Source organism: Hemicordylus capensis, chromosome 1 (assembly GCF_027244095.1).
Source record: "Hemicordylus capensis ecotype Gifberg chromosome 1, rHemCap1.1.pri, whole genome shotgun sequence".
Taxonomy (NCBI): Eukaryota; Metazoa; Chordata; class Lepidosauria; order Squamata; family Cordylidae; genus Hemicordylus; species Hemicordylus capensis.
This window is the reverse complement of record NC_069657.1, coordinates 306,803,624-306,826,618: the sequence shown is the minus strand read 5'-3', so window position 1 is coordinate 306,826,618 and position 22,995 is coordinate 306,803,624. Positions and strand designations below refer to the sequence as shown.

The 22,995-nt window shown below is 42.5% G+C and overlaps 1 protein-coding gene across 1 annotated transcript in view; it reads left to right on the top strand.

Moving 5' to 3' along the window:
• SLC17A5 (solute carrier family 17 member 5) overlaps positions 1 to 18,874 on the top strand; it is a 32,341-nt gene extending 13,467 nt beyond the window's left edge. Inside the window, exons 4-11 of the mRNA XM_053286893.1 lie at positions 886 to 973; positions 1,886 to 1,972; positions 4,659 to 4,777; positions 5,235 to 5,393; positions 8,185 to 8,317; positions 10,021 to 10,168; positions 13,301 to 13,391; positions 16,609 to 18,874. Of these exons, the coding sequence (XP_053142868.1) occupies positions 886 to 973; positions 1,886 to 1,972; positions 4,659 to 4,777; positions 5,235 to 5,393; positions 8,185 to 8,317; positions 10,021 to 10,168; positions 13,301 to 13,391; positions 16,609 to 16,746 (963 nt within the window). The 3' untranslated portion in view covers positions 16,747 to 18,874. The remainder of the gene's footprint in view (positions 1 to 885; positions 974 to 1,885; positions 1,973 to 4,658; positions 4,778 to 5,234; positions 5,394 to 8,184; positions 8,318 to 10,020; positions 10,169 to 13,300; positions 13,392 to 16,608) is intronic.
• Positions 18,875 to 22,995: the final 4,121 nt, after the last annotated feature.

The following is a 22,995-nucleotide window of genomic DNA, read 5'->3' as shown; positions in this document are numbered from 1 at the left end:
GAATTCTGCAGCCTTTCTGAGTTCTACAGGAATTCTGCAACCTTTGCATAAATTCTCTCATTTTGCATAACTCCACATTTTTTATACTTTTACCTGTAACTGTTTGTCTTGGAGGAAAGCCAAGAGCTATGTAGAGCACAGAAATTCTCCTATAGTATCACCGCCACTAGAAATCGCATTGTCATTGCATTGTCACCTCTGAATGGCTAGAGTTCAGCAAATATTGCCCATGTACTTCAAGCATGTCTTCACAACTATATGGACTGGTAACCACTCTTTAGAGAGAATGTTATTAATGTTTAGATTCTTAGGAAGCTGAATCCAGCACCCAGTAACACTTTCAATGCTTTTTCTGGTACTTCAGATTTGCAGCATACATACAATCCTGCCTATAACTCTCAGTGGTGAATGGCTGCTTTGAGACTGTGGTATTATTTAAGCTTATTGTCCCTGATCATTTTTATTCAAACTCCACATCATGTTTATTAGATGTGGAATTCAAGGTTTATTTATTTTTAATCACTCTGCCTCATGCAGAATTAGGTCCCTTCACTACCACTCTTCATGTTCTTCTCAGCCTATTGCATATAACAATCCAAACTGAATAAATTCATCACGTCAAAATATTTGTGTTGCCGTTGCTTAGCAGAAACCAAAAGTTCAGCATAATTGTTATGTCTACAAAGCATATTCAGCTGATGAATTGAGGCAGGCAAGAAATTAGTTCTGCTTAATTTCCCATGTGCTATGTACCCTTGTTCAGAGATAGTTCCATGTTAATTCAGGCAATACTTTCCCAGGCTGCTTTTAAAGGGAGAAATTTCACAGAAACAAATGTTTTACTCTTAAAATTTAGGTTGTGCTATAAACCAACTTATTTTCCAGGGAGTCACCTTTCCTGCCATGCATGCCATGTGGTCCTTGTGGGCTCCTCCATTGGAACGCAGCAAACTTCTTAGTATTTCATATGCAGGTGAGACATAGTAAAATACCCAAGTCAGGCCAACGCAGACATAATGTTAATCCTTTCTTGGTAATGGGATTAGGAACAGTCTGTAGGATTGTGCACTCCCTTCCCTTAGCCCCTCTTCTCTCACGTAGCCATCTCCTCCCTGCCCTCCTCTCCTGCTGCTGCCCATAACCATGGTTGATTATTATGCATGCACAACCATTAACTATGGTTAACCCTAATCCAGTTATGCTCTTAGTCCCGGACTTTGAAACGAGGGCAATCCCGCTTCTGAGGCTCAGTAAGGCAGTCGCCTCAAGCGCAAGAGGCAGTGGGTAGTACCTCATGCATGCCCTCCCTCAGCCAGCCAGCTCACTGCTCCATTAGTGGAAGAAATTCTGGCAGCGGTGGCAGCATGTCTACTGCCGCTGCTTCTCCCCCCACTCCCATTTTCTTGCCTTTTCAGAAGGTAACAGGTGGGCAGTGGAGCAGCAAAATGTGTGGAGGAATAGAGGCACCCACTTTGCTCCTTCAGCCTTCCTTCCTTCACACTCTCTACCTTTTGGAAAGGCAGGGGCCAGGCTGAGGAGTGGTGATGGCAATGACAAGGTAAGGGGAGATGGGGTGGAGAAACATTGGGGGAGAACCAATGATCAGGGCTTTCTACACACCGCAATGACAGTGGGGCAACTGGGTTGCAAGGAAATTGGGTGTGGGGGAAGAAATGAACATGCAGTGCACTCTGTGTGCCACAGGTGGGAGTGGTGGTTTTGCCATGCCATCTTGGGTGCCAGCAGGGCTTGGGCCAGGCCTGTTTGCTTTTAACAAACAGTATTTCTCAGAGAGAGAGATTGCCCATACAGTATGTTTGTTTGTGTGTGTGTGTGTGTGTGTTTGTTTATTTATTTATTTATTTATTTTAACTTTGATTTCTAGGTGCGCAGCTAGGAACTGTTGTGTCACTTCCATTGTCTGGTTTGATCTGTTTTTATATGGACTGGATTTATGTATTCTACATATTTGGTAAGTGTACTCATTGTAAATATAACTCCGTTGCGTTTCTGTGCATTTCTAAAACACTGTTCTCCTGATTATTGCAAATAAACAATGAAAGTTCTTGCACAGTTTTTGTGCCTGTCACATCCCTAGAGCTATTGGTTCAATGAAGGGCCGGATTAAGGGCAACTGATGTCCTAAGCACAGCCCAACAATGGTGCCCCCCTCCCTCCCTCCACTAGAGGCAGCCATGGGGTGAGTGGGCAGAGGGCAGGCTGGGGCTGTCTTTGCTGGGGAAACTGGAGCATTAAGCCTGGGAAGGGGTGGTCCAGGGTTTGGGTGGGATTTGTAGGCCTGAGCCGGGGAAAGTGGCACATTAAGCCCTGGAAATGGGGGTGGATGAGGGGGGTGGGGCACCAGGGGGAGGAAGAAACAGGGTCTCCCCACGTGGCCAGCAAGAGGCGCGGAAGCTTGGTCTACCTCCATAGCCGGCTGTGGCAGGTAGACCAGGCCTCCGTTCCGGACTTTGTCGTTTGGGGCTCCACAAGGTGGCCCCGGTGGGAGAAGGCCATCGATGGAATCTTATCGTAAAATATTACAAAACACACTTGAATAATGCAATACTAACACAAATAAAACTAAAGCTAAAAATATTTCCTCTTCAGGGTCAGATATCATAACATACGATCATCTTTTACATGAAGTTTTATCAATATTTTGTACTGCTCTTTACAGTAATCTTTCACAAATCAATGACTTCTTACTTCAGATACATAGTTCAGTAGTTTTTCGAAACTTAAGTTGCTCACCGAGCCAACAATGCAGAGTAAAGTCGAACACTGCAGATAAAAACAATTACAAAAATCGACTAAAGTTGAGTGTCGCAGTGAAAGAGTTAAGGGCATGATAGCTAGCGGGGGAAACTCTGTGGTGCCCCCCTTCCCTTGATGCCCTGAACACATGTTTATTTTGCTTAATGGTTAATCCAGAGCTGTTCAGTGGCATTTTTCTGCGAAAGGAATAGATTTGTGCTTATCAAAAAAATATGATTTACAAAGATTTCTGAGTGAGAGAATAATATCTTCTATGAGATATAATTGACCTATACATCTCAAGGTCAGACTCCTCCTGTAGGGATCCTAGCCCATTCTACCAGGGACACGACAGCCTCAGCAGCTTTTCCCACCTTGGCGCCCTTGGAAGACATCTGCAGGGCAGCAACTTGGTTGTCCATATTTACCTTTATTAAGCACTAAAAGATCCAAACTTTGGCATCTGCTGATGCTTTGTTTGGGCACAGAGTGCTACAGTGTGTAGTGCCCTCTTGAGTCCGGACTCCTCTCCCGCCCGGGAGGTTCAAGGGGCTCTGGTAGGTCCCATCCTTGGGTACACTCATCCGAACGGAGGGAGAATGATACGTTGTCACTTACCTGAAAGGTCATACTCCTCGGGAGGATGGAGTGTATCCACCCCACCCGCGTTTGTCTGGTCAATTATTTCTGCTGTTCTGTTCTGTTGAGCAGTTTCCTTTCCCCTACCCCACCATCAGCACAGTTCTTTGACTTACTAGGGTCATCTTGTAAATTTCTCTCTGATTCTGCTTTATATTTTCACCCATCGGCACTTGTCTGAGGCCTGGCTAGTTTGTTTGTTTATACTAGTATTATATACTACCTTCAGCATACAGAAATTAAGTTCAAACAGTCAAAATGAACTGTTCCATTTCCAACAGTTTGTTTCCAAGTTTCCAACAAGCGATTTACTTGCGCATTCCCTCCCCTCCCCTCCCTAGTTCTGCTCATTTCAAAATTTCCAGGTTCTGACATCACAACCAGTGTTCCCTTTACGCACGTGCACACGCTCACAAGGTGGTTTTTTTTAATGTCCACTCAGTTAATTTTAGATCCCACTCAGGTTGAAATCGGGAAGGCCCCATCTAAATGCACATGTGCACACACTGCCTTGATACTGCCAACCAGAACAAAACTCATTCTGCACACAGATGAACAAAATTAGAGAGAACACGGATCACAGCAACATGTGGTTTAACAAACCAGAAAGTATTCTATCAGGATGCCTGAAAGTGGGGCTAGGGAGCAATTATCCAGGCCCCTGTGCTCACAGGGGCCCCATGCTGTAGCACAGTGACTAATTCCAGCAGGGCTGAAACAATATTGATTCATGGTGGGTGGTGGGATGCTGCACAAGCTAGAGACAGCCTTGTTCGGTTTCATTTAAAGCCAGGTGCATGAAAGGTGGAGGGAGCACTCAAGCTCATTGCGCCACCCTGATCCAACAGACGGCAGGTTGTCTGGACAGGAAATGTGACTTATGATAAACTGGGCCTGGGTCTTTTATAGCCCTGCAGAAGCTGGCACATTTGAAGTTTTTGTGTGAAATTAGTATTTGGCATGTGATAGTAGAATATATTGTGAGGATTTTTCTGATGCAACTTGCACCCACAGGTCTATGCTGCTGTAGGTCCTGTGAAGATGCATGCGCACACAAACTCTAGGTCTGAATGAATTCTCTCATTGGGGGCGGGGTGCTGTGACTGTATAAGCTGGATACTAGATTTTGTTTTAAGTCAGTATATAGATCCAACTCAAGAAGGTTATACTACAATTGTCCTAGCTATAGACTTTCTCTTGGTGCCTATAAATCTGAATTGTGTCCATTTAACCAGAAGTATTCCTTTGTTCTTCACTATAAGGTGCCCTGGGTGTGCTATGGTTCCTCTTCTGGATTTGCATGGTTAGTGATAAGCCCGAAACTCACAAGAGAATTTCCCATGCAGAAAAAGAATATATTCTCTCTTCCCTTACAGATCAGGTGTGTGGTTCTGGCAAAGCCTTTCTTTGTTGCTATTGAAATACCAGGTGAAATGTTTAAACAAGAAGTGAATCTTTAAAATCATGTTTAAGCTCAATAACTCTTTATCTAACTAAAAATAACACTAAGATGAGAGGGGAAAAGTGAAAGCAGTTGAATAATGAAAAAGCAATCATTCATACAAAATGTTTTTTCCTTCGTCATGTTAACATTGGTGATGACAAGCCATGGTTAAGAGGAGGAGATGGGAGTTTGTATGCAAGACAGAAGGTGTCTAGGGAGTCTTGATCCCATGGTCCATTCTTGATCCCTTAACTGTGACTAGAGGGCCATTTTATCTATATGTGTCCTCAGTACTGCAAACGGACAAAAACATTATATTTAGAAGTCAACTTCTTTGAGTTTTGAGAAATGAAGTTTTTAAATGTCTGTCTGGATTTCATTCCTCTCTTTTTAGCTTTCTAACCAGAAATCTGTGCCTTGGGAAGCCATGGTGACATCCCTTCCACTTTGGGCTATTGTTGTAGCACATTTTTCTTATAACTGGACTTTCTACACCCTTCTTACCTTGTTGCCTACTTACATGAAGGAGATTTTGAGATTTGATGTGCAGGAGGTAAGAAGACCTACTTTTTCCAGTTCTTATAAACCTTAACACTGAATTGACCTATAGTATAAGCCAGGATGTCAGGAGACATTGCGGCTATTCTCACGATGGGGGGAAACCAGGCTAAGGGAGCACAGCCCAGTTTCCCCCCATCATGAGAACCACCAGGCTCACAGGTGAGCCCGGTGATTCAACAGTGGCTAGCCCACCAAAGTAGACCTCCTCTAAAATGAGGTTATCGGAGCGCTCCGCTAACCCCATTTTTCTGATTGTGAGATGGTGCGGCCCTGCACTGCAGCGCCTCGTGAGTAGACTACCGACAAGAAGGCATCGGGGTTCTCCCCAGAATGCCCCACACACTCACGCAGGGCATACTGGGACTTCCAGGGGCCAGGCAGCCCCTGATCCCTGCTGTTCCTACAGAGCTCTGTGACAGAGCCGGTAAGGGTCCATGAGGGAGCCAGCATAGCGTAGTGGTTAGAGTGTTGGACTTGGACCGAGGAGACCTGAGTTCATATCCCCATTCAGCCATGAAACTCACTGGGTGACTCTGGGCCATTCATGTATCTCTCAGCCTAACCTACTGCACAGGGTTGTTGTGAGGATAAACCTAACCATGGACACCGCTCTGAGCTCCTCGGTGGAGAAGTGGGATATAAATGTAAAAATAAATTAAAAATAAAAATAAAAATGATCATGTGGGTAGTTGATCCGGCCACCCGGGGGTGCAGAATGTTCATGTGCAGAGAGAGCAGGTCTAGCCCGCTCTCCCTGTACAAGCCCTGCAGGCTCTCCACACTGTTTGTGTGGAGAGCCTCATTAGTTTCTACTTCTGTTGCTAACAGAAATACTGAAACATGTGATTTGTTTTGTTGAAAACCCAACTTGCCAAACTGGAAAATTAAAGAAAACTAGCTGGGCTGGGTGCAGAACATCTGCGCCTCTAGTTCGCTACTGCTTCCCCTCCCCCCTGCCACCATTGCTTACTTTCCACACAGCCTCCGCTGCCACTTTCTTCTGCCCACCTTTCCCCATAGTTTTCTCTGCCCACCCCCCAGCCGCCATCTTTTTCCCCTACCAGGCCCTGGCCCATCTGTCACCACCATTGTCTTGTCTCCCTCCCATCCCATCACTATCCGACAGCTGCTTGCGAACTCTTGCAAGAGCTGCCACACATGGGATTAGTGACGGGTACGCCTAAGAGAGAATATATGTTCTGAACTCTACAGTTCAGTTTGATCATGAAAAAACATAAAAGATTAAGGGCACTCTTTGACCATGAACAGAAGGACATTGTGGAAGTGCAGAAATCCCTACTGAGAGCAAAGAGAGTAGGAAGCTGACCTTGGCCAAGGAGGAAGGATCCCTACCCCTAGCCTCACGATGTGAAGGGCTGTGAAGCAGGTGTAGGGCTGTGAAGCAGGTGTAGGTGTTCAACTTTCCCAACTCTGCTGCTTTTGATCTTACTAAACTGAATTTCTATGTTTCTTCTCATTGCTTTTCTCCCTTTAAATCTTAGTCAGCAGAGAGAAGGGGTGGCCATTATGGACCAGTATGAACCAACCATGGCATAGTGAGATACAAAAGCATCACCTTTCCTTCAGGGAAGCAAGAATCAAAGCACTATTGCTATTGTTGATTTGAAATTAATCTGTAATTGGTGCTTTGCAGCTGACTCCAATGAAAGCCGATTTCATACCTGCCATCATGTCCCCACTTTCCCATTCAGGTGAATGGAAAAATTGGGACATATTGAGACTATTCCCATGATCAGCGGAAAGCACGCTAAGGGAACATAGCCCGCTTCCCATCGATCATGGGAACCACCAGTCTCACGGGTGAGCCCAGTGCTCCCAAGGCAGCTAGCCCGCCTAGAACATCCTCCCCTTAAAGGAGGTTAACGGAGCGAGTGCTCCGTTAACCTCATTTCTCTGCTCATGTGTCATCGCGGCGCGTGGCAAGACATGAGTAGACCCCTGACCAGGAGGCTGGCTGCAGCCTCCCGGGCTCAGAGGTCTCTCCAGGATGCCCCGCACACTCACGTGGGGCCTCCTGGGACTTCCAGGGGCCACACGGCCCCCGATACTTGCAGCTCCCGCCAGTTCCAAGATGGATCCAGCAGTCGTGTGGGTGGCCGATTCGGCCACCCCAGGACTGCCCTTTGATCGTCTGCGGGGAGAGCAAGCTAAGCCCACTCTCCCCACAAGCCACCAGATCGTGAGAAGAGCCTCATTGGCAGGTATGTGACTTGGTCTTGATTTTAATGCACATAATTTGATTTCCTTTCCTATAATCTTTTAGTTTTAAGGGATTCTCAAACATTTTTTTTTAAGTGGACTTCCCTAAATCTTGTAGGCAGGGGAAGGACTCTTACCCCTAAATTAAAACAATGAAGCCAATCTGGGCAGTTAAACAAGCAAGGTTAGCTCTCATTCCAGCCCCAGATCAGGGAGATGTCTTCTGTCTTCATCTTTGTTGTTGAACTTCTCATGTACTACTGATAGCAGCTTTTCAACCTATTATTGCTGAACCGAGGACTCATGTCTTGTAACAGAGGGACATAGTGATAGGCTGTATTGACATTATAGTTTGCAAGAATATATTACTACTTTTGTACTAATGTGTCAGTTTCTCTTACCATAAAATGCATGGTTTTTGACTTTATGTTGGCTGTCTTACAGTACAATTTGAGTATCTGTTGTCACTGCAATATAAATACTCTTTCAGAATGTTCAAAACAGTTGTTAAAAATTGTTCCTTCCTCAGCCAACCACAAATTTTTCTTTCTTTTTCTTTGCAGAATGGATTTTTATCTGCACTGCCTTATTTTGGGTGCTGGGTTTGTATAATTCTGTCTGGTCAAATTGCTGATTATTTACGGGAACAGCAAAACATGTCTACTGTATGTGTGCGAAGAACCTTTACTTTAATAGGTAAGGAAGAAGAATTGCTTTTTTAAAAGTATATTGTATCCAGTAAGAGCATAGATGCTTCTTATACTTGTTCGCATTATGTTATGTTCATTAGCTGTTTGGGGTTGTTTAGCATTGAAATAAGCCTTTCTGTCAATTTTAAACTCCTATTTCCCTATTTTTTAAACAAAACTACAGTTTCTCTATCAAGTTCTGTCTGCTTGCTGTATATACTTATTGGTTCCAATAGTAACCAGATGATGCCTTCACACCATGTGACTCATCGGGCCAAACACGCCCATACATAAGCATGTATGGTGGTGACCTGCCAAGGACTTGGTAAACTTCCTGTTTTTGCTTCACTGGGCTGTAAGGTCAAGCACTTGTCAGGCCACAGTACATGGCTGGTGGGCTTTGTTCAGCTTAGTTGATCATGAGTTCTCCGGACCTGAACTAAAACCATGGTGCTTCCAGCGTAAGGCAAGCCTCTTCACTGAGACGCAGGTGGCTAAGCAGGAGGTGCCCATGCACCTCTGCATACTACAGAGATGTGCTTTGTACACTAGGTGGCGACACATTCTGTTTGTTGTCATAGTAAACCAATCCATACTGGAGCATCCAAAAAGGGCCAGACTCCGTTTTTGAAACCTAGAGGTCTCAATTTTAGTTGCAGTATGCAAAACTACTTGCTGGCTTCACAGAGGTTGCAATTCTATGGGAATAAATCCTATTGAATGGGATTTTGTTCCAAGTAAAACAAAATCCATGGGCTTTTGGATTTTGTTCCAAGTCAACATGCATAGTATCATGCTGCAGACACAATGATAGCACAGAGATGACAGGACCGGTCCAGACAAAACAGTTTCATAGTATTATTCCAGTGCATGCTATCATTTTGCAATAGCAGGTATCTCCAGACACATCTTAGGTTCCAGCCTTTTAATGCCAGGACCAACTGACCACATAAGTGCACCTGCATAGAGTTGTTTTAGGAGGGACTGAATGCATTCATTTGGCATGCTAGATTTCCCACGAGCCACACATATCTTAAACTGACCCTCTGCTGGCTATGTGAACATAGGAAGTTGTCTTACATTGTGTTACACCCTTAGTCCATTTAGCTTCATATTGTCTACTCAGACTGGCAACAGCTCTGCAGAGTCTCGGGCAGAGCTTTTTCCTAGCCCTGCTACCTGAGATCTTTTAACTGGAGATGCCAGAGACTGGACCTTCTGCAGAGAAAGTATGTGCTCTACTAGTGTAGTAGTACTTCCTAAGGCAGTCCATTATGCAGCAAGAATCCCTATACAGCTCCGTGGTTTGAATCCATCTGTACCTTCCAAAATGCTTAGCTCTCACCCACTCCTCATTACGGAGCACCATATTCCTCTCCTGAAACCCCTGACTACTTCCTGCTGACTCACCTGCATCTCTTACATTCCTAAACCTCCACCCAGGGAACGTGCACATGACTTCTCTTTCCCTTGCAGTCATGTTATAACAGGGCCCCAACGGCTGACCTCTGTAGATGGGTAGTATTGCTCTCTTTCCCTGAGGATCAATAAGAGGATTGCTACTCTGTAGCAATGTGTTCTATCTAGATCAACAACTGATAGCCACTAGTATTGAAAAAGCAAAGAATCAAAGTTAACAAATAAGTTGCGCAAAGAATTAAAGCTGATGGTTTGTTTTTTGAGAAATATCTTTTATTTTTCTTAATTAAGGGATGATTGGACCTGCAATATTCCTTGTAGCAGCTGGATACATAGGTTGCAATTATAAACTAGCTGTTGCATTTGTAACCATATCGACAACCCTGGGGGGGTTTTCCACATCTGGTTACAGCATCAACCACTTGGATATTGCACCATCGTAAGTATTGAATAACATTTTTTTAAAAGCTGCATAAAATATTGCACAAACTTGCCAGAGAACTAAACTGGATAGGTTTCATATGCTGTAGTGAGAGTGACATAAGGTTTGCTGAAACAGAGGCAGGAGAATGCTTTGAAATGAATTGTTGTAGTTTATGGTGGCAGTCCACATAATGTGTTGACACTCATGTGTTGATCCTCATGTGTTGACACTGAATTTCTTAAGCATTCAGAAACACACATTAAGGTCATCTGAGGAGGTCCATCTCCAATTACCACCAATTTGTCTGGTGGCAACTCAGAGGCGGGCCTTCACTGTAGCTGCTCCTGGGCTATGGAATGCACTCCCGGCAGAAATGTGCAATTTGAGTTCATTACTGTCTTTCAGGAGAGCACTTAAAACCTATTTGTTTGGCCTGGCCTTCCAGGGTTTTTAAACTGTTGTAAATTGTTTTAAATGTTTGCCCTGGTTTTCCAGGGTTTTTAATTGTTTGAATGTTTAATTGTTTGTTTTCTGTTTTTATAGTTTTTGATTTTAATTAACTGGTTTTAATTGTTTTTATTCTGTTGTAAACTTCCCTGAGCCAATTTGGAAGGGCAGTATATAAATTGAATAAATAATAATAAAATAAATAAACGTTCTGCTATGTCTACATTTTTATTGTAGCAAAATGGGTGAGCCCGTGCAAAAATAATGGTAATGATAGCAATAGGAATTGATAACACTCCCAAAACATACAGCACTATCAAAACTCTTGTTCATAAGAAGAATCCAACCTATGCATTATTGTGACAAAATCCAAACACTTTCAATGTTGTGAAAATATCCATTATTATTTTTTGAGTATATACAAAAAAGAGACCTCAAAGGGTTTTTGATATACAAATCACTTAAACTTTCACTGCATAAATACTATGAGTGTGAGTAGTACATAATGAACATAGGTCCTGAACATCCAAATAATCAATTGGTACAGGAGAGTCTTGTTCTCAATGAAAAAAACTGCAAAAGTTCCAATTGCAGAAGTTGCAAGTGCAATAGCTGGTCAGCAAATCTGTACACAATTGTCTCACCCATTTTGCTGCTGTTTTGTTGTGCAATCCCTCATATATTTTTTTACATTTTTATTGTAGACATAAATCACTGATTTGGGTTTATATGACACTGAAGTACTTGTACACCAGCACTATGAACTGCTATGCTTTGCAGCCTTATATGTGGGTTTTAATTGAGCTTTAGATTCTACTGTACTCAATATGCTTACTCGAAAGTAAACATGGATAGGATGGCAAACTTAATCTGCTGTTGCTACTTTCTGTCAGCTTTTTTGCTTCTGTATCCTAGTTTTATGAAGTTCACAAGCCCTATTCACACATTATGTTTAATGCACATAAAACTTGTGCACGATGTTTGCACATACAGATCTGTATGCATGTGTAGTTATTCATTATGTTCAATACACATACAGGTGTACCCTGCATTTGAGAGATTTGTACCCAGGATCACTTCTTAACTGAATGCATGTTCAGGGATCCATGTAAAAACATGTATCCAGATACCTGAGCATACGTATATCATAATATCTGAAGAGAGTAAGTGCTGACTTGTTCAAGGTGCTCTTAGAACTACTTGCATAAATGGACACTGAATTAGAAGAAGTTAGGAAATGCTTCCATGGAGCCCAGATGAACTATATACATTATTTCTCAAAGCATATATTAATGCAACTGCAATGCTTAAACATCCCAGGGGTAAAATGTGTTATACCACTAAAATATTTATGAAAACTTTTTATACACTTATCTGTCCTGTGATGCTTTTACTCTTTGTCATTTGTCTTCATAAAGACATTAATTTTAAAGCATTTCCAAGTTAGCAAAGGACATATAAATGCCATGCTCTTTATTCAAAGGAATATGTAATTCATACACGTTGGCTTTAAAATATGTTCCCCAGCTATCACCCACTGATCTAAGTTCCTGCCCATTTTATTCAGTGCAGGGCTCAGGGCTGTTTTCCAGTCAATAGTTGTGTCTGCATTATGAATCCTCCCATGTGTTGGGGAAATATCCCCCCCCCCGCTTTTTTTAATTTTGCTTTTAGCAGGGATGCTAAATTTCTCTGTGGCTTCAATGCCAATGCACGGGAAACCTATAATGTCCCATTGCACAGGCAACCTGTACAGCACCTGCTCTAAGTTGGCAGATGCTGTGCCTGGTAGTGTACACACCACCTCGCAACACAAATAGTACTCTGGACAGGGAATGTATAGGCTGTGCATTGGGTCTCTTGCCGATATTGCAAGTTTTATGCATATATGTGTAAATTGATTTCAAGACTGACTTGCTGAAAGGGCTGCTTCAGGCATTGCAAAGCTCAACACATTTCTAAGTTTTTGAGTGAGAAGAAAGACCATTTTCTTCTGTTGCTAAGCATTGAGAAGAATTGCCTTTCTCTTGTCATTCTGAAGAGTGTGACTCTTAGCAAAATGTGATAAAAGAATGGGTTCCTGCTTTCTGGGCATGTGTTTCTCTTTTCCCAATTATCTGACATGGAACCTGCAGTGCACTTCCAAAATCCCTACTGGAATGGACTCTAGTCCCCTCTCGTCTATTGTTTGGTATTTTTTTCAGCCTAGTTTGCAGTGTAACAAGAGAGCCATACAGTCCACCAGACTGCATTGCCCCTGTGTAAGTGTATGCACTCCTGTACTTGGAACTTGGAAGAGGGCCACTTGTCCCATGCTGTGAATCCCTGTGCTAAAGTCTAAGTGAAAATGCTGGCAGCTTAGTGCTTAGATGGCGTTTCCCTTGTAAATATGTCATTGAGAAGCTCCTCTAATCCCCTCTGGACAAGTGGATGAATCATGTGTGAAATTCCTTCTGGTGTCTCTAATTTCAGTATGTCAAGAGGGCTTTGGGTGCCAAAGCATTCAGGCTAGTAGTGTTAAGAATATCTCCCTTCTCTTCCATGAATGTCTAGTTTTATATAATGTTGTTAAGTTCTTAGTTGTTGGCCTCTAAGAACTGGGAGGAGAATGTTTGAAAATCATTCCACTGTTCCTCAGTGATGGGAAGAAGCTCAAAGCACCATGGTTGCAGTAACCCGTTGTTTTCCATGTCTTCCTAGCTATGCTGGCATCCTCCTTGGAATTACAAATTCATTTGCTACCATCCCAGGAATGGTGGGACCACTTGTTGCTACAAGTCTAACTCATAATGTAAGTCCTTTCTGGTCGTTTTAAAGATTTGCCATGTTATATGTCTTATTATTGGATGAGTGTGTGTGTTTGTTTTGAAGCAAAGAAGATTTTTTTTTTACTTTTCTTCTCTTTCATAATATGTATTGCTGTGAAACCAAACATTCTATTCAGTTATATTCATTCCTTCTGCAGCAGAGAGAATGAATCTCTGCTCTGAGACTTTCTGTAATAATATCCCTTTTTATTTTAAAAACCATATGCTCTTGTTCTCTGCTTCATGAGCTTTTCTATAGTAACCCTGCCAAATTCAATAGCACCGTTGCTCAAGCCTCTTCAAGTGTAGATAAAGAGAAATGCAAGACAGACTGTCTTTCTTTTTTGTCCACAAGTTGTGGACAAGCAAACCACAAGAAAATGGAAAGGAGTAGAGCCAAATGAGCCTGCAGTATAAATTATCTGTGGAACTGACCCTTATGGAAAGAATGCCTTGCAAAAAACAGAAAGCTACTTGACACCATTAACTCATAGGCACACAGCCTCTCTTGCCACATTGAGTCTGACCGTGTATCATTAAGTTGTCCCAGCCTCCTGATTCATTCAGGATGCATAACTGGAAGGGATCAAGGTGCAAGTCGCACCTCCCCTGGCAGCTCCCTACATGGACCTCACATGTATGAGGTCCATGTATGCTGTGATAGTCAAAGTTTTTCTTTCATTCATTCATTCATTCACATCCTTGTTTTGCCATTGTAGCAAAATAACCTGAATTGGTATTTAATGTTGAAAGTTAACACTTTGCAACTTTGAGCAACTTCACAACATTTTTGGTGCATTTTATTCCACTTCAATTCTGGAGGTGTAACCTGAAGTTACGCTTCAAAGGGGGTGTTTATCTCAATTCTAACTAAACTCTTGAATGTAACTTATGCAAGTAAGAGTTGCATCTCTGAATCTTATTTTGTAGAAGTCATGGGGAGCTGATCAAAATCATACAGTTTCCACACTGGTTTGTCACAAACAAGTAAATGCATTGTTAATAAATTCTAATCCCCTCCTCACTTTCTTCTGTTAACAATTCTGAGTTGAATATAGAGGCCACAATCCAACACCAAGTTGGACATGCTCAAATCAAAATCTAGCCACAATCTAACTCAGAGATTGAGAATAGTTTGTAACTCTTTTTCACAATAAACTGAAAGTGCTTTACTGTTAACACTGATTAAGCGGTGGGGGGATTTCCCCATACTGCTGGTGAATTGATTGAACTGGCTATAAATCCCTTTCACCATTGTAATGAAATAACACTGTTATTATTTCAGTGTTGAAAGTTAAAACACAGTGAGGTGAGTCTCACGATCGGTGAGACTCACCGAGAGCGGGCTTAGCCTGCTCTCCCCGCAGACGATTGCCTGCAGAGCCCAGGGCGGCCGGATCACACGACTGCCGGCTCCGTCATGGAGGCAATGGGGGCTGTGGGGATCAGGGGCCTCACGGCCCCCGGAAGTTTCAGGATGCCATGCACGAGTGTGTGGGGCATCCTGGAGAGACCCCCAGGTCCGGGAGGCTTGTTTCAGCCTCCCGCCGGGGGTCTCCTCATGTGTTGCCGCGGCATGGAGCCGCACCGCAGCAACACACGATCATAAAGACGAGGTTAATGAATTGCTCCCTCCATTAACCTCAGCTAAGGGGAGGGGGAATTAGGCGGGTTAGCTGCCGGGAGCCGCACAACTCCTGTGGCAGCACATGACCGCCAAAAAGCGGGCTAGGCTCCCTTAGCCTGCTTTTTGGCAATCGTGAGAATCGCCTCAGTAGCTTTGTTTTAAAATATTAACAGGATTCTTTATACATCAGTTATAAATGACTAGAATTAGGCAGCCAAAGAACTGGCTGGCTAGTTCAAAGCATTATGTGAAATTCAGCCCTCCACTATCCACTGCTTCTTGGCCCTCATTATTTCATTAAGGTTGCCAGGTCACAATGCTGTAATAATAGTAGAAGGCCTCTCCTGTCATTGCTTCTCTGCAGCAGGTATTTAGAAGCATACTGCCTCTGAACCTGAAGGTTATATGCTACCTACAAGTTCAGAGGCCACATGCAATAGCAGTTGAAGGGGAGCAATAATGGCAGAGGCGGAGAATGCCTTCATCTTCTGAGGCCTCTAGTTGGCTATTGTGGGAAACAGGATGCTGGACTAGATAGGCTTTTGCCTGATGCAGCAGGGCTTTTAAGCCATGACTGTCAGAATTTTCCCCCATCAGGCTCAGGAGTCTCCTTCCTTCTCATTTGATACTTTGAAGTTTCTTTGATCTCTTCCCAGGTCTTCCTTGTCTGCTCCGCTCTTTTCCTCAAGCCTCATTCTCCTCCAACCCATATTATCTTTCTCAATCTACTGACTACTTTGCACCCTTCCTTCTGCCTTCCTGTCTCTGAGATCTCCTGCACTTTACTTCCTTACCTCCCAGGCCCTCTTTCCCAATCCTCAAGCTTGGCCCTATGTGAGGTTTTAATCCCAGCCAAACAGACAACTGCTCTTCCCTCACAGTATAAACAATCTGTGCCATAGGCTTCTCCACCACAAGCACAACATAATATAAATTATCCAACAGTCCTTTTAGTAATTAAAAACTGACTTTATTTCTTTATACCTATCTAAACTGCTTTGGGGACGTTTGTTGAAAAGTGGTATATAAATATTTGTCGTAGTCATAAAAAAGCAATCAACAAACTTTCTAGGAGGAAATCTGACTCCTTAAACTCTTATAGATACATTTGCATTTATCTCTCTCTTGTACCACCCACTAAAGAATTTAGACTACGAATTTGATAGTCACATTGGTTTCATGGCACTTGTTAAATTAGATGCTGTGATCTGTAACAAACATCAGATTTCATGACTGCAGTCTAAAAGTGCCACTACTGTTGAGTTATTTAGTGATCTATGACGTTTCCACCTCTTTCCCCTTACTAAAAGTGTTGAAAATGTCAACTTTCTTTGCTTAGATAAGATGTGAGTCTTGTCACTCTGAGCCAAGTGTAGATGCTTATGGATTCCAGTGTGTGGAATGGGGGCTGAAGGGATTTTCCTGATAGAACACATTTTAATAAGAGAGAAATAAAGGTATCAGAGACAGGTGGAAGGGGATGAAGTTAAAACAGTGTTTGAATTTGTTGCAGTGCAGTTCCATATTAAGTACAATTTCCCCTGATTTCTCTTTTGTTCTTTTTCTGTTGCCAGAATACTGTGGGAGAGTGGCAGATTGTGTTCTATATTGCTGCTGGCATTAACTTATTTGGAGCCATTTTCTTTGCATTATTCAGCAGTGGAGAAGTGCAAGACTGGGCAGTCAATGGCTACCACTTGCACGGGAACTGAAGGAACACTGTGTTTCATGACTAAGCATTATGATCATGTGACTTGGAATGCCTTTCACATGACACCTACAAAACCTACTGTAACCCTTTCCTGTTGTGATTAGAAGTCATTTCGCATTTTAATCTGCTGGGAAGAAGTTGGAGTCTAATGCAGTATCCTTATACTTCCTCTTGGTGTCAAGTATCCCCGAGAACCTGACATGTTTTAATCAATTTATCAACTTTTTAAAATGTTATGTTCAAATTAAAGCATTGAAAAGGAAGCCTTATTGTTGAAATGAGAATAAGTAATAATTGAGGTTGTGTAGAGAAAGACTTCTCATATCAAGAGAGGCCAAAAGAGGCTAACAAAGCACTCATGCAGCAATGCTGCGCACGCACACTCCAAGGCAGGGGTGATTTTTGTCAATCTCCCCTTCCCTGTGAACTAAACTATGATTATTATTTTTAGTAGTGTCCCTGAGAACTGTACAGGCCTCAAGGACTTATTTTCAAGAATTAACAGTCAACTTCAGCAGGAAGGGCCAGTTGATTAAAATCACCCCTCTCCTGAAGTGCATTGCACATGCACCACACCAGTGCTTTGTTCACCTGGAGGTCAGTCAGAGGGTTTATTTATGTATGTTATTAATGTTGTCCTAAGGTTTGTTAGAATTATTGCTATTTTCAGCAATGATTTTTAGGTGTATTTGATTTTTCTCATTTGATTCTTTTAGATGTATTCTTAGATGTATTTGATTTTTCTCGTCCTATTAATCAAAAAGAAAAAAGGCAGTGGAAATAAAAAGGAGGGGTGGGTTCTATTGTGTGTTCTCTTATACTTTGTCAGGGTAGATCCACTATACATGCTCAATATCAAAGCAGCTGCAGAAGCATTCTACAGTCAGTAAGCAGCAGATGGCAAAACCTATTTAATTTTAATTGGCTGCTAGTTAACTTTCAATTTTATTAACTCATTAGAAATCTAAGTGTATGTCTGCCCAAGGTTTCTTCGGGGACTGGTTGTATTCATGCAGTGCATCAGAATCCCGCAGCCTTCAGCCAATGTTTGTTATTTACCTACTCACGTTGCAGATAAGTATGCTGCTACATACCTTGATATCTGATAAAATATTAGCATGAGGTGGTTCTGTGTCATACTGCATCATTTTTTCAGTGGGCTTTCCACAAATACCATCTGGGGTGCATCATACTGGAAGAAGAAGAAAATTCCATTCACATATCTCCAAAGTGATATAAGAAAGCAAACACCTTTCCGTTTTAGGAATAGTCTTCGATACTACTTGTCCCTAGTCAGAAAAATGTTAGACCCCAATTACATGACTGAATCTTCAAACTTCCATAGCAATGAAAGTGTGCAGTGGTGTGGTATAAGTCTATTTAGGAGCATATTGGGAGACTGAACATTCCGCACCATGCAGGAACAACATGGTGGCTTATAAGGCTGAGACTTTAGCCACATTCAGACATTTTCTTCCTCAAACCACTCATGGTTACAGCTCCAAAATGAGCAGGAAGTCCCACCCTGGAGCTGTCACTCATCCCCTCTCTCCAGTCACTTACAGTTGTCTGCAGAAAGCCCCGTTGTAACCATGAGGGAAGACACGTCCATGATCAGTAGCCTGCATCTCCCTGGGCTGTCACTCATGGAAGCACCTTCCCGAATGGTTATGTCAGATCTCTCTGCAGATAACCACTGCTATAACCATGAGGGACTAGAGGGAGTGACCGCTCCATGGCAGGACTTCATACCTGCTCTTGGAGCTGTTACCCTGCGTGGTTTTGGGAGGAAAACGTCTGAATTGAGCTTTTGAGTGCTCTTATTTACAGTCATGCCAGGTACAGCAGGTAAAGGTCCCCTTGTGAAGCAATCCTGCTATAAAGCAAGAGTAAGTGGAGGACACCTGTCACTGGGTAGTGTTCCTTTCACCCATCAAAAGGGAAAACTGATACACCTGCCACATGCTACTCCAGTGGAGCCTGACTGACTTCATTTCTAAGAAATGGCAGTTACCTCTCTTTACCAGCCTTCAATGCATTTCCATTTCCATTGAAGTGTTCCCCTAGCAACAGCTTGTTAGTCACGTTGTATTTGCAACTTGTAGTGTAATAAACAGTGCTGGCATGTTTGTTTTGTATTTTGTGCAGCTAAAATGGAGGTTGTAATGATAATGAGGTCGTTGGTAGTGAGTGTGTTTCTTTTAAGAACTGACTACAGCCCACAGTACTCACCTTACAGATAATTCTTCATGTCTGCAACAACTATGTTCTCAGTCTAGTTCACCTTTCATCATTAAGCCAACTGGGAAAGTTTCAGGTAATGACAAACATTATATTGAGTGGGGAGTGGGCCAAATCTCTTACATTTTTAAATAATCTCTCCCTGTGAGAAAGTAAGAATGGAATCCAGAGCTTGAATGTGGCAGGGCAGAGGGGACCTGGTACTCCTAGGCTTTTGCAACAACTCCCTAGATGCTATTTTTAGGAGGCTACAAGAGGTACAATTTAACTAAAACTTTATAATTTTGCAGAGGCAGGAGGTGGAAGGGCCCTTTTGTCTCTTTCCCCCCCAGAACTTAAGCTGCTGAGGAGCAGTGGCAAGAAGTCCTCAGATTTACAACACAACTGGTTCCTGAAAACTGTATCTTAAGTCAAAATGTCATCATTCGGAACCTATTTTCCCATAGGAAGCAATGTTATAAATGCGGCTTTGGTTCCTGAACCAAGGCTAGCTACTCTTTCCCCCACCCCCCCACTCCCATTGCTATCAAAGCAGTGGTGTGTGTCAGTCACAAATGTGCAGACATGGAGCAAGGAAACTGATGGAAAATTGGAAGTTGTTCACCCTTGGCACTGTCATCCACTCCCTTCCTGAATCTTTCTCACTTTTCTGTTGAAGGGAGGGAGGCAGTTCTCCCATCGCCGCCGCCACCTCCTCCTCCTCATCCTACAGCAACAAGGAAGGAAGGAAGGAGGGTGGGAAAGAAGCAGCATGTGGGCTGGGAACAGGCTGTGTTCTTTTCCTCTCACCATCACAGTGCAGCAGCCAAGCCTGGAGTAGGAGGAGCAGAAGCTAGGGCAGGGAGAGCATATTGGACGGGTGAGTCAGCCAATCCCTCTAGCCTCAGATGCAACAGCAGCCCTTGCCACCAGACCTGCCAGTCTCGATGACAATGTGAGCCTGAACTACCATGGTCCCTGCCGCCCCCTCTAGCTTGTGCACCAGCAGTCAACTAGCAGAGCTTTCCCTTTTGTGGGGAGTGTTGTAAAGCTGAAACAGGTGTAAAAATGAAACAGGCAGTTTACAAATGTCTTGACTGCCATTTGCCTTCACTCAGAGTATTTTAAGTTGAGGACTTCCTATATTTTATACTGGCTCAATAGGAAAAATATACTTGCTGCATATAGAAAAATAGCATGCTAGGGAGAAGAGTTCTATGTAGCACTCAGATCGGGGAGAAGCTGATGTCCAGGTCCAGTTCTAGCATTTGTTTCTGCTGACTGTATAAATTGGTCCTAGTGGAGACTTCTAATCCAATGTAAAAAAACAAACCTGGGGGATGGCCATTTTTAACTCATCAACCCTCTGCCTCATACCTATCAGAGACAATCAAATGGAGTCTACAAAAATCTTCCTGCACTGACTGTTGCAGACATTGGGGCTCTTCAATCATGCCCAAATCTGTTTCCTTTCTCCCCCTGCATTTTTTTTTTTTTAGAATTTTGTTTAACATCCAGCATGAAAAGGTTCTGGAAAACTCAAAAGCTTGCTCACTATATTTTAATATTTTAGCTGGTCATAATGAAGGCATTGTCCTATGACTCAATCCTTAAAAAATGTTTCTTTAAAATATTTTATTGATTTCAACCTAAGATTGCAATCCTAAATATACTTCATTGAGAGTAAATCCTGTTGAATCGAGCTTACTTCCAATAAAAGTGTTTAGGATTAGAATTAAAATTCATCCAGACTATAATGTTTCCTACCCTCAGGATGATACTTGTCACTTAATCTAGAAATGTAAGAAACTGTCAACATGCATAGTTTGAAAACAAGACTGGCTGTTTATATAAGCTCTTAGCAAACAACCACTATACAGCTCATGTTGCAAGATAGATGGACAGAAATCACTGCAAGATGAAGTCACTAGTGTGTGCTAGATGACCACGTACCACTTGTGCCTTGAACACTTCATGATCTGTGAACAGTAATTTCAATTCCATGAATGACCATTTCCACTTAGCAAAAGTCAAATGTTTAAAAAAAAAAGTTTGCATAATGTCTTTGTAGTGTGACTCACAGTGGGCAGCAAAAGTACAGGAAATGCCTTCCTTTCTTGGGTTGCAGACGGCCACATTCATATTGTTTAGGAATGTCACTAAGAGAAACAGTTCAGAACATTTATTTCTCTATGCCAACCAGTTTGCCACACCTTTCTGTCCTACATCCAGTACCATCCACGAGCAACATCCAAGGCCATTTATATAAAATAATGCTCTCACTGGCCTGGAGAATATATTATGTCAAACACAATTTCAAAAATACAGAAAGCTCTACAGTTTGGATGCTGATGACATTTAAATTTATGATGACATTGGATTTTTCCCTAACTATGTGAGTCATAGGTGTTTTGGGATGTATGTTTTAAAGGAATTCCACTCAGAGAAGTAATGAAGTATGTTTTTCAGAGAGGGGTTGCTAATATTAAGTCTGGCTGCTCTCAGAAGAGTGATGGATCGCCTTTTTGCTGAGTCATGAAGCATAACTCTATCGCTGTCAATTGCTTTGTCTCAATGCACCAAGCAAGGAAGTGACTCTGTTTAGAGCTTCTGTTCCTGGCAGAGAGGAAAGACAAAGAGGGGGATTTAAAATGACTAGCAGCACAATGCTGAGTTAGTGCCTGTTTCTGGAACAATCAAGAGCAAAACCAGGCCTGCAGGCTAAAGAAAGGCTTGCAGTAGACTACCACTGCTCCCGCCCCCACCCCAACATCAGAATGGGATTTTCTGTTCCCTCAGAAAGATTGGTAGAATTCAAATCCTTTTCAAAGCACTTCAACAAGGTGAAAAAATATTCACCTGAATGAAACTATTTTATTGAAGTAATCAAGGCAAAAAGTACTAAATTAATGAGGATCTTACTAAAATAAAGCATTATTACATTGTATACTGATCATGTTTGACTATATAAAATATTTATTTTCAGTATTTTAAAACCACTTTGCCCTCAGAAATGCTCCAAAGTAGTGTGTTTATATGTACTTTTTATATATAAAAGTGGTTGGATGCTGCTTGTTGTTAGCATAGTTTTTTCCATGTGCGAGCTGGGAGGGATTGATTTTGACACTCTCTCCTTTCTTTTGCACCTGTTTGTGCCTCCCAAAACTATGTCCTTGAGAACTGGGGGACTCTCGGGAAGATCCTTTCCAGAGGCATAGGTAGCTGCAGAGGGAAGCGGAGTGCTGAAAACCACCCCTCTGCTTGCACATCAGAAAAACCTCTCCAAAAGATTTTTTTGGATCTTGATCATCATCATTATTTATTTGTATACTGTCTTTCAAGGTAAGGCTTCTCAAAGCTGCCTGTATACCTAAAAAAGAAAAAAAAAACAATCACATGTGTGGGTGTGACTGCTGGTGGTTTTTAAAGCTGCAGCAGGCCCAGTGTAAATAACCCCTAAGAAAACTGCCACCAGGAAGAACCTGGAAGCAAACAGAAGACAGTTGCTGGAGAAGGACTTCTTCAGGCCACAGGTGTAAGAGTAATCAGTTTAGGAGCATTTGTCAGGGACCGGAATGGATTGGAGAATCCTAAACAACTGGAGGCCCAAAACAACTGAGCTCCAAATTTGAGTACCATCCCTTTTGTACAGCTGCTGCTGCTGACAACATTTGATTTTCTGTTTGGGAAAGGAGCAGGAGTGCAATGAACAGGGAGAAAGAATGGGTCAAAAATACCCAGAAGAAACAAGGTGGACCCCAGGGTGCTGAGAAATGTGTTTGATACTTTACAAACACTCCAACACTGCCCTTAACACTTTTCAAATAATAATTCTGCAGGGAGCACTACTGGGTTTTGCAGGTGACATTCTTCTGTCCTCAAGGGAAGCAAGTAAGACAGAAGTCACCTTTGAGGAAGAGTAGTTCAAAATGTGTTTGGTGCAACTTGGGAGTGCTTTTTAAGAATTAAACACTTCTCGGCACCTTTGAAAGACTCCCCCCTCCCCCGTTTAACTGGTCCTGCTCTCCCT